The following is an 18256-nucleotide window of genomic DNA, read 5'->3' as shown; positions in this document are numbered from 1 at the left end:
ATTTCTGTTGACTTAATAAACATGTTTTTCTTCATACCACTCAGTGTGGGTAGTTGTTTATAGGCAATATTTGAAGGAATCACAATTTTTCTTCTTCTTGTCTTAATTTGCGCCTGAAGGGGATATACAGATTATAGCACTTAATTTCACAGCAGTGAACACATTGACAACGTATAAAAAAGAACAATTTTCAACATACATGAATGAAGACAACATGATATTGGCGTGCTGTCGGGTTATGCTAAGCTTTCAACGAACCTGCATATTTCGACCATATACGTAACAGCCACAAACCATAAAAAAAGAGAATTATTTAGTGAAAGAACGCCCGGAGGTCAGCATTGCTGCATTTATTAATGTCAATGCCTGCATCAAAGATGCGGTTGAGTAGTGCGGGTAGATAAGATCTGTTGTATCGTAGTAATGATAATTAGCAGTGAAACAATACACGTAGCATACGGTCGAGCCGATCTGTATTCTCCTACTTCGTCGTCTCTTCTCCCCCCATGCGTGCGAGTGCGTGCAGCGCACTTGCCACACTTCATCTTTATCACATTTCCGCCGCACTTAAAAAAAAAAAAATGTCTAGCGGATGTCATAGTCTTTGAACCATGCGGGCCGCTTCTTTTTGCGAGTACTTCAGCGAGGCGGCGCAGGAGGTGAAGCCGCAGTTGCCGCTGTGGATTTGCTACACGAGGGTTGAGGAGCGGCTGCCGATTCCAGAGCGGGCGGAACGGCTGGCATCATATGGATTGAAGGCGCGTCCGAAGAAGGACCCTGGACCACGGTTCCGGACTGTGGACTGGGCGGCGGCATTCGGTTGCCGTCGATAGGCGGCGAAATATCAGCGAAAAGGGCCGCTGGAGCTGAGGAGGACAGTTGCTGCTGAACTACTTCTGGGCGAACCGCAGAAAACTTGGACGAGTGCCACACTCGCCCATCATCCAGCAGATAAGATGCAGGTCCACGCTGCTCCACAACCTTCCGAGGCTCCGAAAACCGAGCTGACAGTTTGCCTCGCACATTTGGTTTGCGGACACGCACGTACTGGCCAATCTGAAAGTCACGACACTGAGCGCCACTCCGCTGGTCCGCATAAAGCTTGTATTGCGCTTGTTTCTCGTCAAGCCTCTGCCGCAAAAGCTTAAGCGCTTTTGTCGGATCCATTGAGAAGGACTGATCCGGCAGTCCTACGACGTTAAGTCTTGTGCGGGGCAACCGGCCATGAAGTAGGACAGCTGGTGCAATTCCTGTCGTGGCATGGGGCGTACAGCGGTAGACACCGAGGTAGTCCACAATCGCTGTACGTAGGTCGCGTCGCTCGCACAGAGCTAGCTGAATGTGGGACTTAAGCACTCAATTGAATCGTTCAACGAGTCGATTAGCTTGGGGATGGTACACTGAAGAGTAGCAATGGCGTATCCCCCGTTCGCGGAGGAAAGTTTGCATGGCCATCGATGAAAATTGAGGTCCGTGGTCAGAGACAATCTCTTGAGGGTAACCCTCACGAGCGAAGAGGCCAAGCAGGAATTCTTGAACGGTTTGAGTTGTGATGGCATCAGCGAAGACAACTTCTGGCCACTTACTGTAATAATCCATGAGAGTAATCGCGAAGCGGCAGCCACTGGGAGCTTGGTCGAAAGGCCCCACGATATCAATGGTAACCTTATCCCAAGGTTTCTCTGGGAAGGCGACAGGTTGCAGAGGAGCTGCCACCGGACGAGCCGATTTGTCACAGGACTGGCACACGACGCATGTCCGTACTATTTCTTCGACGTGCTCGTCCATTCGCGGCCACCAGTAGAGCTCTCGCAGTCGACTTTTCGTGCGGCTGATCCCAGGGTGTGACTCGTGCGCGATGTCCATGAGGCGTCGTCGCAAACTTTCGGGAACGACGAGCCTGTCACCTCGGTACAAGACGCCTTGCACGACGGACAGCTCCGAGCGCAGGAGATAGTATGGCCTAAGGTTCTCCGGTAGGGATTTCTTGTCCGGCCATGTCGCCGATGTAAACTGAATGGCTTGAGCAACTGCCGCGTCGCTGATGGTTGCCTCTTGAAGCTCTTGTAGAGTCACGGCTGGCGATAGCAGGCAGACGAAGTCGTCGTCACTAGCGTCGAACTCACTGGGCTCACTGCACGATGTGGTCGGTAAGGGAAGGCGAGACAGAGCATCCGCAACAGAGTTGTCATTGCCTTTGCGGTACTCTACAGTGTAGTTGTAGCACAACAGGCGAGCCGACCAACGTGAAATTCGCAACGGCCGATGGCCCGTTCCTTTCGTCGACAGCAAAATGACAAGTGCACTGTGGTCGGTGCGTAGAACAAAAGGCCGGCCCCACAAATACACGTGCCACCGTTCGCACGCCCAAACGCAAGCTAGGGCCTCACGTTCACCAACAGAGTACTTTCTTTCTTGGGGTGTCAAGGTACGGGAGGCAAACGCAACAGTTTGCAGGGAATGGCATTGTCTTGCTGAAGCACTGCCCCAAGGGCATATCCGGAAGCGTCAGTCGTTACGACCATGGGAAGGGCAGGATCAAAAAAATGCAACACGTCACATGACGTCAACATGGACTTCAGTAGTTTGAAGCTTGAATCCGCAGCAGCAGTCCAAGTGAAGGCGGAGTCGCTGCCTCGAAATAGGGCGCGCATAGGCTCAACGACGTCGGAGTAATGCGGGATAAACTTGGAGTAGAAACCCGCAAGTCCAAGGAGGGAGCGAAGCTCGCTGATGTTAGATGGAGTCGAAGCCTTCGTAATCGCCTCGATGGCAGAAGAAAGCGGAAACAGTCCTTCACCGCTGACAACATGCCCCAAGAAAGTGAGTTTCGGAACATCGAAGACACATTTGTGGTTGAGCTTGAGTCCGGCTTGGGACAGGCGCTCGAGAACAGCACAAAGGTTGGTCAGGTGCTCCTGTCGGGAGGTGCCATGGACTATGATGTCGTCGATGTAGAAGAGGACACCTTTGCACTCTTTTAAAATTAAGTGCATCATCTTCTGAAAAGCCGAAGGCGCTGAAGCAAGGCCGAAACACACTCGTTTGAAGCGGAAGAGGCCATCATGGGTAATGAATGTGGTCAATTCCCGACTCTCAGGGCTAAGTGGTACTTGATGGTAAGCCGAGGCAAGGTCCAACTTCGAAAAACGCTGTGACCCGGCCAAGCTATGTAGAAGTTCTTCCGTTTGAGGCAAAGGAAAACTGTCGACCACAATAGCCTTGTTCGGCTCACGCAAATCGACGCACATTCGGATGGAGCCATCTTTTTTCCGAGCCACGACTATGGGTGAAATCCACTTGGAAGCGTCGACCCGTTCAATGATGTCTTGAGCTTCAAGCTTCTGGAGTTCCTCGGACACCTGCTGACGAATGGCAAACGGCAGCCGTCGGAGCTTGCAAGCAACAGGAGAAACGGAATCCTGCACTCTGACTTTGTGCACGTAGCCACGAGCAACTCCGAGTTCCTTGGAGAAGAGATGTTCGAAGTGTGGACGTAGCTCAGGAGGTAACAGAGGCGTATCAGGTGTCATGGAAAGACATTCCAACGATGCACCTTTGATCTTCATTTGTAGAGCGGCAATGGAATCCAGGCCCAGCAGCGTTGTGCCTCCCGAGACAACGTACAACAGGATGCAGGCGGTACGGTCGTGGAACTTTGCTGTGGCAACAAAACACCCTTGGACTATAATCCGAGACTTAGAATAGTCCAATAGTTGAACTGCAGTTGATTTAAGCGGGAAACATTTAGCGAAGAATCGGTGGTATAGATCTTCAGAAATAATTGACACAAATGAGCCGGTGTCAATCAGGAAGCGGATGAACTTGCCTTCAATCAGGACTGAGGCGAAAATTCCGTTTTTTTTACTTTCAACATTGAGAATAGACGTACTGCTGGAGCCATCCGGCATCGACGATGTGTCAGCAGTATCTGCAACTTGCTGAACTTGAACAGGACGGTCGGACGACTTGCAGAGAGAGTCGAAATGGCCCACCTTGCCGCACCGACGACACTTGCGGTTGCGGGCTCGGCATGCAGGGTTGTTCGCTAGGTGAGTTGTAGAACCGCAGCGGTAGCACATGCGCTCTGGTATTGCAGCAGCAGGTTGTGATGGTTGACTTTGGCACTTGCAGCAATAGGCCTGAGGTGGTGTTTGTCTCGATCCGCGCTCGCATCTCACACGATGTACTGGAGCGTCCTCCTCAGCCAATTCCCTGGCTTCCCGGGAAGCTTGCTCACACTGTCGAGCAAGGAGCATGGCGCGCGACAGAGTCAAGGAGGAGCCTTCCATGAGTAGGCACTCACGCAGATGGCAACTCGAGGCCTTCTCCACCAGCTGGTCCCTGATCATATCGTCCGCCATGGTCCCAAACCCGCAGTCGCCGACAAGGCTGCGAAGGACAGCGACGTACTCATCGGTTGTCTCTCCTGGAGCCTGAACTCGACGGCGAAAGCGATGACGTGCGGCGATTACATTCACGGACGATTTGTAATGCTCCGACACAATGGATATCGCCGCATCAAATTCGTCAAGGCGGGGCGCCTCGTCACCGGAGTGCGAAGCCGCAGCTGTAGGCGCTGGAGTGGACGACGGTTTCTCTTCAATGCACTTAAGAACAGAGGTAAACAGTTCTTTGTGGGGAATAGAATAGTAGAGATCTTCAACGTCTATGGCGGCAGCCAGCTCTACCGGCACCAGCCCTTTCCTTATGCAATACGCCAAGCGTCTTGCCTTGCATGTCGTCCAAGTGATGTGGGTGATTAACACAGACTCTTGCGGTGGAGAGGAAAACACGAAAGAAGGGCCCACTGTACTAGAAATGAAGTTCAATAAAACTTTTTGTTGGGCAAGTTGGTTCATTTTACTTGAGGCGATGCTTGTAGCGCGACAAAAAGCAGACAAGGCACAGAGATGAACGGGACAAGCGCTACTCTCAACTAGTTTAATTGAAAGATCGATCGAACATATTTACATAGTTTCCTTTTTCCTTCAAGAACACAATCACCAGAACGCTCATGCGAATGGCACACAAATTTCACACGCCTGCATCAGATCAGGCTATCTAAAAACATACTCGTCAGAGTACATCTTCACCGAAGGGCTGCTGATGCAGTCTGGCCCTTTCTTTTTGATATGGAACGCCTATATCAGTTCCCGCTTTAGCGCGCATTTGCTTTGACCAATGACCTCTTGTCTTTTTTAGGAATGACGAGCATTTGCAAGACTTGCAGTAAACTACCGGATTCGTTCCACTCCCATTCTCGACGCATTTTTCATGCTCGCACTAACACGGGAACTGATAGAGGCGTTCCATATCAAAAAGGAAGGGTTGGAGTGCGCCACCAGCCCTTCGGTAAAGATGTACTCTAACGAGCATAAGTTTTTAAATAGCCTGATGTGATGCGTGTGAAATTTGTGTGTCATTCGCATGAGTGTTCTGGTGATTGTGTTCTTGGAGGAAAAGGGAAATTGTATAAATGAGTGCGATTGATCTTTCAATAAAACTAGTTGAGAGTAGCACTTGTCCCGTTCGACATCTGTCCCTTGTTTGTTTTTTGTCGCGCTACAAGCATCCCTTCAAGTAAAATGAACCAACTTACCCAGCAAAAAGTTTTATTAAATTACCTGTCATTATTTTCTTTATCCTCTTTTGATTTCATGTAGTTATCTAACAGCCGAACCAAGTTGGCGTTAATATCATAGCCCTCTTGTGTCATTCAAAGCATTTTCTTTCTAAATTTGCGGGCCCTTTTCTCCGCTTTCACCGCCTGTGCGGCTTCGTCTTTATGAAGCGCAAGAAGCTGGTGCACAACGGAACTGCTGTCCCGCTTGCGTCGGCTTCTGCCGCCTCCACTTGTTCCACCAACGTTAGCTCGGTTGCTGCAGCCCATGGTTCCACTGGTACTGGGTAGCACAGCCAGGGGAGACGTGCTCAGCAGTTGGGGGTCCGCTCTGTCTCCGAGGGGCTCGTCTTCCCCTGACGCCAGTACCTCGGCAGTGCCTGGCACCTCATTGACGACTGGCAGCTGCACACGACCGAACATAGTATATTGCATTTTTCATATATATTATATATTATTTTATATATTATATAATATATATTATATAATATATAATATCTATTATATATTATATATATTATATATTATTTCAGATATATTATTGAAGAACTTAACACAGTCTAGTAGCTGCATAGATATATTATTGAAGAACTTAATTATAGAGTCTAGCAAAAACTAATCACTGAACAGCAATAATGAATAGCATGTTTAAAATGAATGAGACATCGATAGTGTCATTGGTAATATATAACCAGTCTTGTACACGTTGCATAAAATGTAACTGATTACAGTGGTCAATTACCGCCCCAGTATGGCTAAACGGCTCTGTTCCTGAGACCTGGAAATTGGCCACTGTGATCCCAATTACAAAAGCAGGGAAGCCACCGACGGATCTTGGCAACTTCCGGCCTATTTCTCTAAAATCAACACTGTGCAAGCTCACAGAGGTATTTTAGCCGCACGACTGAGCGGCTAACATTATTATATATGTTATAATAATAACGCGGCTCAATTATTATATATGTTGATGTCAGTACCCAGGGCTGTGTAACAACTGCAGTTTACTGTCCCTGCAAGCCTGCACTTGACAAGACGGTCAGGTTTCGATTCGCGGAACCTTCTTCCTTCTGTGCTGAGCTGGTTGCTATACAAGACTCGCTTTCCTCTGTAGCCGCAGTTACCTTGCTTCCCTACAGCCCACATTATCATCCGCACTGACGCCCTTCAAGCAATACGTCTACTCCGACGCGTCAGCCGCAGCCCAGAAATCTGCCAGAATATACATCGCCTGGTGGCTCGCATCCCGCAAGCCATTCGAATTGAGTGGGTCCCACGTGACCTAATCAATTCACAAAGCTCTGCAGATTCTGCAACCTGCTTGCCGACCCTACCCACATCAATGCCTCAATTCCTCAGTATAGATGATGCTACCCTCCTCACAAGGAACACCTCCGGTGCCACACACGTGCTCTCGTCCCTCAGAGTGCGATAACCCTCCGCCTCACGGGCTTACCCGTGCAGAGGAGATTGTGCTCCGGAGGATCCGGGTAGGGGTTGCCCTCACTCCTGCCGTAACTGGGACGTGGCCTCAATTTCGCCACTTATATCCTTCCTCTTTTCTTCCCAACTCTCCTTATGCCCAGAGGCAATAAACAATGCTATAAAAATAAAGGAAAACTGTATAACCCGTATTGTTAGTCTGAAAAAGTAATTGATTACAAAATTACATAAAATGTATTCAATTACAAGTAACAGATTACAAGTAATCAACTACGTACAACTTGGTATATAACCTTGGCAAGAGGCCAAACCAATGAACCAAAGTAGATAGAGATGAGGTGGTAACTGTAGTATGACACTTTGAATTGAACTGCTGTGGGTTAAGAACCTTTTGTTCGCGCTTGCCTGACAACCATGGTTGTACAAGTGTCGTTTTTTCTGTGCAACCTCTTCCCTCCCTTTTCTACTCAGTTCTCTAGTATCCGCAGCCGGCGTGCCTTGTGCAGTATTCTGTACATTTAAAAAATTCATAGTGATGGAATTCCACAGTGACTGAGCGGTCTAATAATGGGTAATGTTTGAAATTGTAAATTACCTCCAAACTTTCCTCGACCCGCCCATCATCATTGATGGGTAGGCTGCCGAGGAAACTGTGCAGCTGCCAGTAGAACTGCCACGGGACACCAGGAGAGCCAGTGGCAGTTCCAGTTCGTCTCAGCTGCCTGGAAAGATAGAAATGATTTCAATAATAAATGTGCTCTTGGTGATCTCTTTAGGCCATCAAACTTCCTGTGAACACTGGTACTTAAGACAAATGTTACATCAATATGCAGGTACCAACTGGCAAGTACTGGTGAAAATGTCACTTAACTGCACCAGTTGGAGCTTTTCAAGTGATTGGTTCAGCTGATAGCATTCTAGCGGTATCTGCATAGTAGGCCAGTGAGGCCTAAAGTTATATATTTCAGAAAATCGAGAAATTTGCTGAACTGTTACCTTAGCTGGTAGCCAGAAGTACCCGAGCACTCTATAATGACACCTTAACTCAGAAAAAAAAAGAGTGAAATTTTGAAGCACGTGTATTCGGTTCTGCACGCAATGCTTACACTTGAGCGGAAGTTGATTGACTGAGAATTTTGCCTGTCAATCAATCAGTGCAAGTTAAATAGGAGATAAGTAATGATCACAACGCTGACCATGCGTGCTGCCATGCGTGCTGGCGGCTGTATGGCAAGGTCACTATGTACAGCGCTCTGTCAGTTTGAAACAAAAGCTTTGAACGACAACAGCTGCCGCGAAAATGAGAAAGACAAAGTTTGCATGCAGAGCGGTGCATGCACGCGTACACAAACGAAGACGAAAAGGTGCTTTTCTTTTTTATTAACTCAGTACAGGTGAATAGCCACCCGATTCTTGGCCGATCCCCCAATGTGGGTATGTGTCATCTTTTGTTAGGCCAACAACTACGCAGTTTACGAAGAAAAAAAAAACGGACTGGCGCTGTGTAACATACGCTGCTCCCGTCACACGGCACTCGTTGTTCAGTTCTTATATGAGTACATACATAATTGAAACATCTTGGGCGCTCGCGAGGTAAATACGCGACGACGGCGAAAAGTTTGCACGTTGCTGAACCAACACACTGCTGCCGCACACGTGGGGCTGACGTCGCGCCATAAAAACAGCGCTAGGTGAGCAATGCAATGAGAGTAAAGATAGCACTTACCGGTATTTTTTGTTGAGATTATCCATTTTCTGCTTCACCTGCTTTGCAGTGTAGGGGCCTTCGCCCGGCGCTAGCCCGGCGTTCAGCTCCGCCGCCATGGCAGCGTATATACGCGCATTGCGCGTATTTCCCCGCAGAGCGGGTAGCTGGTCCTCCCAGATGCGAATCAAAGCCGCTGTTGTTGCATCAGGCCAGTTGACACGCCTCTGGGAGGACGATTCCTGCGACACTGCTGCTGCTGCCTCCATGCCTTCCACGGACGCCGCCATTTTGTCGGTTAAGCGCAAACGGAGGTTAGCCAGCTCGGTTTACGGTAACTACGGTTAGTGGCGTAACTACAGTTTGGCTTTCCGTGTGAGCGCGGCTAACTATAGTTAAGGGTAACCGTAGTTTACTTAACCATGGTTAAGGGTGCCCGTGTAAATGCGGTATTAGACGTTCACCCCCTGTCAAAAGTATACGGCCCAAGGGGTTTGCTTGTGAGGCCTGCTGCGTGCCTCGTTATGCATGCTCAGCGACCGTGACCTCTCGAGAGAGGAATAGGGGACCCAAGGTCAAGTTTCCCCGCGCGACGACAGCGCCGCGCGGGCGGAGGCGGAACTACTGGGAATCGCTCGTGCGGGTGCTGCCTGCTTGAAAGCGTGGGCGCGCGCGTGCGCACGTGATTCAGTCCGGCCGGTGCGCAGCGGAGTCTCCGCACGGCTAGTGTGCTTTGCTACTTCGACGAGGGTGTTGAAGCGGAATTTTCGCAATGGCAGAAACGGCTCAACGAAAACAGAAGCGGGGTCCGAAGTACTGCTGTGTCGTGGGCTGCCACAACAGTGCAGACAACAGCAGGGAACGCGATTGAAACTGTATCGATTCCCTGGAAGATGGTACGAGAAAGAAAGGCGACAATCCTGGATCACCGCTGTAAGGAGAGTCAGGTAAGTCGTTACAGGCTTATCTCGCTTTTTGCTTTGACCGTTTTAGCTACTAGTTTTTGTTCCTTAACACGACGCGCGACGACTGCAGAAAGTTATCTCGAGCTCGCTGCCTTCTCGCAGCCTGTGTGTGTGTGAAAGCCAAGCTACGGTGGCATGGTGAGAACATTAAACGTTTTGATTCGGCTTGTTCTTTTAGACGTAGGTGTCGCCGTTTAAATTCACACTCGCAATTTGATTGTTGTGCTGTTGGTTAAACTCAGCTGAACTACGGACGTTGTCAAAGGTCTGCAAGTTACGCGTCGGGCAAGCAGCTTTCTCGTGTCGGAACGAACTGCTTTTAATTTCAATATACTTTGACATTGTTTTGCTTGTTCGCTTTGTTGTGCCTCTTTATTACGGTAGAATATTAACTTGTGAATATCACTTGTCCAGTGCTTAGAAGCTCGGCGGTTCTCTCATTTGCCACCTTCGAAGTTCGTGCGATTTTCTTTTATTTGTTCATGTCTTTGTTGTGTGCATATGTGTTCGTTCGTGTCTGTGTTTTCATGTGCGCTCCTGTTAGAGTGCGTGCACTCGTTCGTGTTACTGTGCGTGTTCGTGCATTTACCTTCGTTTTGTGTTCGTGTATGTGTGTGAGTGCATGAGTCTGTGTTCCTGTCTTTGCAGTGGATAAGAGGGAATATTGTTCTTTCTTGTGCAGTCCGCATGGAACTTTGTGGCAGCCAAAACAACATACACGAATTTGCAGCCGACATTTTGTGGGCAACAGCAAGAGTGACGTCAGCCAAGATCCATCCTACATCCCAACCATTTTTCCACCTGTCTACAGAAAAAAGGCGCCTGATCAGGAAAGGGCGCAAAGGTATGAAAGAAAAATTGTGAGGCTGCCAGTAGAAATTACAGACTCATGTTTTGAACAATGTTTTGTTGACTTAACCTGGTTTATGAAATTGCAGAGTCAGCATAATATGAATAATAGATGCATGGGCAAGTATTTAGTGATTACATTTCATGGCAGGTTTTCTTGCAGCCTACCCGATTGGTATTAACCTTAGCTTTTGATTCTGCAATGCAGGTGGCAGGCACGTTTCAAGAAGGAAATCTCTTCGAGACAGCTTGTAGGAGATGAGCATCCATCACAAAGTACAGCGGTTGGAGCAACAATGCAGGCCCCGGAAACCTCCCTTCTGGAAGATGTGCATCGTGACTTCAACACCATGGATTTCAGCAATGCATTTCTGGAAACAAGCACAGCTACCTCTTTGCTTAACATGAGTGACTCGCATTCTTTGGTGCTTGTGTGTAGTGCAAGACAAGAAAGTCATTCCACTGGAAGAAAGAGGGATGCTGTAAGGACATCTTTCAGTTTGGGGCTCCTGTGCAGTCAGTGTAAACAAAGCGCGCTACTAGGGCAGCATGCATTTGCTTTTAATAGTGTCCTTTCAACTGCCCTAGGCAGCACACTAAGTTTGTCTAAATACCACAAAATATCCTTGTTTCATGTTTTTCAGGCATGCCAAACAGAGGAATGTGCTACTTCAAAGAAGCTGGCTCTACTTCTCTCAGCAACAAATGGCACTGAAGCATCTGCTCAAATCGCACACACAGAAATGAGTCACAAGGTTAGACGATGCTGCTGTTCGTTACCTAATTTGTTGAATTGTGGTGTTGTCTTGCTGTTAGCACCGCACCTCTTGTTTCAATCCAATTTACTTGCATTATTGGGCAAGGTTCCTTTCTAATTGGTTGTTCCTGCATGACATTCCTGTTTATCATTTTTAATGCCTGTGTTAATTTGTTTTTTAGAATGAATTTGTTTAGACACCGTAGAGTACAAATGTCACTTTAATGTATTATTCCTTTTACCTAAGTGTATCTCCTTTTCATTTCATCATCCTGTATGTTTATTCTCTCCTTTAGGTTGCAAGTACAGATGAAAATTGGAAGCGAAACTGTGGATTTTTTGGCTTTGAATCCCTAAAGGAAAAGGAAGAGGCACTGCAGGATTTGTGCGGTGTGACACTGCAAGTTTTTTGCCTCCTTCTGAACTTGCTGCCAGCACCACAGTACAGGCGCAATGCCATGTCAAGGGAAGACAAGTTATGCTTATTCCTTGCCAAGCTACGGCTTGGGATCACATACAGTGCCTTAGGAGCTATCTTTGGTGTCACAGCCACAACAGCGTCAACTGTGTTTAGAAAGACACTTGACATTCTAAGCATTGCCCTGAAAAATTGGGTCTTCATGCCTTCCCGAGAAATAATTAAGCTTTCTTTGCCTGCCCCGTTCAAAGACAACTATCCGAATTGCACCCTAATAATAGATTGCACCGAGGTCCGCACAGAAACACCATCAAATCCAGATTGTCAACACATGTTGTATTCTCATTACAAAGGAGGATACACGTTGAAATTTTTGATAGGCATAATTCCTAATGGAATGATAAGTTTTATTTCTAGGGTTTATGGAGGAAGGCACACCGACTCTTTCATAACCCAGGACTCTGGCTTCCTGCAGCTTCTCAAACCAGGGGACTTAGTTTTAAGTGACAAAGGATTCCCAAGCATACGGACAACTGTAGAAGGGAAAGGCGCAGTGCTACTTATGCCTCCTTTTAATTCAGGGGTTGGACAGCTGTCTGAACAAGCCATGGAGCAGACATACAAGATTGCGTCTGTACGCATCCATGTAGAACGAGTAATCCAAAGGTTGAAGATATATCACGTTCTAAGCAACAGAATACCGCTAAGCCTGGTCCCACACATGAACAAAGTAGTGTCTGTGTGCGCTGCCCTTGTGAACATGCAAGCACCGATAATTAAGAAGTAGGCCTGCTTGGTTTGCTGTGGCATTCATAAATTGGTTTCCGTGCATGGATTACATTTGTAAAAGAGATGACATTTCAAAAGAAACAAAATAGCTCTGCAATTTCATTTGACAACCTGTGACTAGACAGCCGCAATTATGTGCACTTTAACCAATAAATTTGTTCCGCAATCACAACAATGTTTTCCGTCTGGCTTTTATTTTGAAGTGATAAGTCCTGTAATGGTTCTGTAATGTGTCATTGTACTGCATGTGAATGTTTTTTTAATCAGTCGTAAAAAGCTAAAGAATGCAAAATTGATAGTAATGGACACAAGCCAATGCATTGACCTCATTTGAGAACACAGCATTTATTCTTGGTTTATTGAGTGTGAACTGTAACCTACTACAGCAATGGAGATCACTCAGACAACACAGACCAGTATCAAATAGACCAGTGTGCAATGTAAAAGTATATGCTGCTCAATTATAATAATGAAACGTAATGAAGGATTCTGATTGTTGCCCTTATTTGTAACAATGCTGTCTGTAAAAAGCAAGCAAAGGCTTGATGATATATTTTATTGCTATAATAGACAAGCAGTTCTTTGCAAAAAAAATTTACAGGATAGCATTTCAGTCTGCTTAAGAGCTGAAATGCGAAAGCCTTTCCTCTTTATCTGTCCACTGTTCTTTTTTACTTTTTATTTAAAATTTTATCTTGTAGTTTTATTTGTTTTTGTTATTTTTAAATTTTTGTTTCTTTATATTTTATTCTTTGATTTTTATACTAAGTAAGCCTTCTCACGCATTTACATAATTTTTCATCGAATTCGTCACACAAAACCTGCTTCAAACACAGCATTTATTTTCATTACTTCGATTAAATTAATTACCTAATTTAAATTCAAGAACCACACTTTTCCCATTTTAAAATCTACTCACGCATTACCTAACACAATCAAACTTGTGCACATTGATCTCAACAGAAATACATAATTGTGTGGACAAAATTTGCGGGCACTTTTTACTGACGCGACATAACCATGTAATGCTCTCGCATTATTAACCCTACCACACCAAATTAAAGCAGTATGACTACTGTTACGACCGGATAAGATATCATGAAGAATAGAAGCTGACATTTGGGACAACGAAAACACAAACAGGTTTACTGGCACTTTGAAGAAATTTATTTACCTATTTTACGAAAGAAAGAACAAACAGTCAAGAATTAAGAGTTCGTAGCATCGAACGACTGGATGAGCCTTATCGCCAAGGCCCAGAGCGTTCGTTCTGGCTCAGGATGCATGTTAAATAGGCTCCGCCCCTTTCAACACACGAGGCACAGACCGAAACAGTCACCACACACGGCACGCGGAGCCCCGTGAAAATGGGCGAGGAGGATTCGGAGGTCGGCTGCTACTTCGCTGGAAGTCAAACACAGGCACTTGTCAGTCACGGTTAATTTCGGGGATGCTGCAGTTTCCTTCTTCCCCTGTTGTCTGACCACTGTCACTTCTTGGAAGAAACAGACAAAGGGAAGGTCATCTCCCCCTTCCTGAAGAGCATGGAAAGATTCCGCAGGCAGATTCGCAGCACATTTTTTTTTTTTCGTGGGGGCCTCGTGGGTCAACGACCTGTCGAAATTGCCGCTACCACGTGGTCATCCTGGTCGATTGAATCTTCGCATTCATCTTCAGTGGGTGTGCATCCCGTTCATAACACTGCACAGACGAACAACAACTATGCAATGCAATAAGCCCGACTAGATAAAACTACAATTACAACAAAAAACTGCTTAAATAGGCTCGTCTACAGGGAAATTATAAAAGCAAAATATACAAAAGAGTTTAACTTGAACAAGGCCAAAATACAATGGCAGATATGCCAGCAAAAAGTTTGATTTCAGGAAGTCATCGAAAATCAATGCAGAAAAATAGAGCATACAAGCCTAGAACAAATGCTGTATCAAAAATTTGAAATAAAAATGCTCCATCTTGGGGATAAGCTCCCACAGAAAAGCCTCGTCCCGAATTACTTTCACTATTACAGAATGTTTGGGGCTGTACACATAAAAAATGGCCCATTGCAGGTTGAGGATATACAGCTGGACTTGCATGTGTGTGTAATAACAATGTGTGGGTCTCAGCACAATCACATCCCCATCAAACATTAAGTAGGGGAGCAAGCTCCTCCTTTCTTCGTAGTCTATAAAAGGTTCTTCCTTGTACTTGAATGTACACTTGATTTCAATTAGCACAGTTTCACTGCCAATTGTTGCCAGTCCATCTGGGCTACAGCACAGCCATGGCTGCTGCGGAAGCACAACGAGTCCTGCCTAGAACATGAATAATTGAGATTAGTGCTTAAGCTGAAACATACAACAGGAAAGAGAGCATGCCTGGAGTAACTTGTAACGTAAACTCGTGAGTAACCTCACCTGCACAATACGGATGCCGAGCTTTCTTTGCAAATCTTCTGGTGCTGTGGCTTCAGTTTTGATGCCTAGTGAAACATATTTACACGTTATACTTCAGAGCAAAGAAACCATGAACATCACACTTTGAAATCAGGCTTGCTGTAGCAGAAGTGAAAGCAGAGATGTGACACCATAACTAAACACCTCAAATGTTTGTTTAAAAAACATAAAAGAAAAATAGAACACTGACGCCATTGAAGTTATCGACTTTGTGTTTAAAATTTATTGCAGTGTTTTCTGTATTTCTGTTGCATAGTATGGCCCCTCCTGTAAGGGCCCAGAGTGGCCTGCAGTATTCTGTAAATAAAAAATAAATAAATACCATAATGCATTGCAGCACTCGTGTACGATGACGTCTTGCAGAGGCTATCAGCAGCTTTCTGGAATCCTTCGTCACTTCGTTTTGTGCGTATGGCATGTGCTTTCGTGCTAGTGATTCGAAGGCGACGTTCTTCATGCCATCTGCAAATTGGAAAATTTGCAAAAATGAATCAACACAGTGTATATGAGATGTGTTGGCTATCCTTTACTAAAGTTTAGTTCCATACCGTGAGCAATTTGCTTGGCCTACGGTGTAGAAGCACATGTCGCATGGTGATTCTTTCAGCACTACTTTTGTTTTGTAGATATTCGCCATTTCCTCATCCATTTCAACAAGAAAGTCTTTTGCCTGTGTTGTTTTGTCATCAAGGACATTAAGATACCGGTAAACAGGCCGGTGTGACATTGGTAGCAGTAAATCGTGAAATATTTCTTTTTCCACAGTTTCTGTGACTTTTTCAACAATGTCATTTAGGACGTTTGCACAAATAACATCATCAGCGCTTCGATCCTGCAGCTCCAATATTTCTCTCAGTGGACACATTATGTCCGGATAGCCAAAAATAATATTAGGGTCAGCAGGTTTGATGTCAGGAATGCTGCTGCCCTCTCCTGTTATGGAGAATAAGACAAGGGGTAAGGAGAGTAATTATTCACTCAAACTGAAAACTGCCAGTTAGAATTGTGTGACACGTCGGATGTCCAAAAATACTTACGAGGGAAGAGGAAGAGCTCTAAGCTCCTCTTGGGATTTCCTTTCGGTTTGCCCCATTTCTGGGGCTCGCTGGTGCACGACTTCACTTCGTGTTGATCCACGTACAGGCACACCGCTGCTGCGTGCTTGCACTTAGCTGCAATTTCAGCCTTGCAGGTGCAGCGCCCCTCTCGAACAAGCAGCTCCTGCTTTTCGTGGCACGACCATGCCAGCTATGAAATGTGGAAATAAAATTGAGACAGCGTGGACGCCTGCCGACTTTTTAAGCGTGATTTCCTTCCCAAATTTCTCTGCTACAAATTTTCAGCAGCATGTCATTTGGCACAGTGTACATTTTTGCAGCTTCGTTTGCCTCTCTGTCACACTATTCCGGGCGCGCGTACAAAACTGGAAATAAGGCAAACGATTTGGTTAAAGCTTTGACTATTTCAAAAACCCAGCACAATGTTAAGCGAGCGCGTCGCGCGAGCGATACCATAGCTACAACAGCGCGCCTCTAGCTCGGCACCCCTCATGCTGAACATCGCGTTCGTGAAGCATATTTTACATATTTACGTCCTTAAATCCGACAGTCGCAAAAAATAAAGTGCGTGCATGCGATCAGAATCGGAATAAAAACGTGAAACTAAAAAAAAAAGGCGAACAGTACGTGTAGCTTTTCAGCTCTTAAGTTCGGCTGCCTCCCGGCCAAGCCAGCGGGTGATGTTCTAACGGATGGTGCACAAGTGTCTCGTACCTTTCCAAGCTTTACAGTGGATAGTATGATATGGTCGTAAAAATTTTTTTCCCCACGCCGGAAGCGTCGTTCACGAAAGCGCACGATTAATTCTGTTAATTTTGCAAAAATGTCATATCGAAACCCATGCATTACAACAACGGAGAACTCCAATCGAATGCACCGCTTCGTTTCGTACCTAGTGCTTATAAAACGTTCGATGATTTGAGCATATAACAAATGGACAGGCTTACCTCAAGGCACACGTCGTAGACGACACTGTCGCTGACTTGTGACACGCACTTGCCTTTCAATCTGGCTTCGTTGTTTTCAATTATTTGCTCCACGGAGTAAACATGATTGAGGAGCTTTTCACCTTTGATTAGGTTCGCCTTTCTGAAAAAGCTGTCGAGTTGGCATATCTTTTTGAACCCGCACTGCAGCCGGATCATTGTGACACGCGACAGAAGCAGCGCGAAACGTCTGCACGTGCGAGGAAGCGTGAGCGAAAGAAGGAAGCTTGCACGAGAGCCCCCCGTCTATCCCCACTGTTTATTTTCCTGCCAGAGGTGGCGCTCCCTGTCCGGAGCAGCAGCGCCGCTCGGCGGTGCTTTGGTTTCCTATAGCATCGCTTCCTCAACCCTCCCAATGTTTGGAGTGCTAGATGTGCTAGGGAGCCCCGCTAAACAGCTTAGAAGTAAACCCTTTGGGCTGTATACTTTTGACGGGGACTGTACGTCTTTCTTCTTGCATCCAGTTTGCCTTATTAGGTTGCTTACTGCCTTTAGAATTTTCCATCGCGTGCTGAAATGTATATCTTACTCGCCTTGCGTCGATTTGCCCCGATTTGGGGTTGGTCAAAGATAGAAAAAGCGTGCGTGCGTGTGTGTGCGTTCACGCACGCGTACCTGGAAATTGAAGTGACAGCTGTTATTTTCACACCGTCCGTTGTCAGGCAACTATAACATCCTTGTAGTCATTTTTGATATTTTTTTCCCGCGATATTTTATTTGACACTGAAATGCGATGTCAAGAGCGGCACGCTATGGAAGAACATTGGCAGCTGCTTCCTTGTCTTGCTTCGGCTTCCCGTAATAATGCACGCGCTAAAAGCAGAGTGCATGCCTTTGTAGTTTTCGAACCAATATATTGGGCGGACTAGTGTCCATTATTTCAATGTAACCGGAGTGTATTGTCATATTTATTGCACAGGGAACACGCAAGAAACGTGTGTACAGTCATGAAATTTATGAGCGTGAATACGGGAGCTCATGGCAAGTATCCTCAAGACCTACTTGTGGCGACACACGGCGGCTGCTTTTATCAACGTGGTGGAAAGGGCTATGCCGCCTTGCCTGCTTCCAGCAAGCAGAAGGACACACATTCCTTTCCACTTTGTTTATGAAGGCGACCGCCGCGTATCGACAAGAGTAGGGTTCGAGGCTATCTGCCACGCGCTGCTGTGTCCACGCTCACAAATTTCATGACTGTACTTTCGTGTTG

The 18256-nt window shown here is 46.3% G+C and overlaps 1 protein-coding gene across 1 annotated transcript; it reads right to left on the bottom strand.

The window, feature by feature from the left end:
• Positions 1–14776: 14776 nt before the first annotated feature.
• Positions 14777–17327, bottom strand: LOC144123697 (uncharacterized). Its single transcript, XM_077656479.1, has 5 exons — positions 17008–17327; positions 16040–16250; positions 15325–15464; positions 14964–15028; positions 14777–14861 (listed from the first exon to the last, which is right to left on the bottom strand). The coding sequence occupies exons 1-5, from the start codon at positions 17203–17205 to the stop codon at positions 14777–14779; spliced, it is 699 nt and encodes a 232-aa protein (XP_077512605.1). The 5' UTR covers positions 17206–17327.
• Positions 17328–18256: the final 929 nt, after the last annotated feature.

This window comes from Amblyomma americanum, chromosome 3, assembly GCF_052857255.1.
Source record: "Amblyomma americanum isolate KBUSLIRL-KWMA chromosome 3, ASM5285725v1, whole genome shotgun sequence".
In the NCBI taxonomy this organism is placed as follows: Eukaryota; Metazoa; Arthropoda; class Arachnida; order Ixodida; family Ixodidae; genus Amblyomma; species Amblyomma americanum.
Note: the sequence above shows the minus strand (reverse complement) of the source record. Positions and strands in the feature narration are given on the sequence as shown.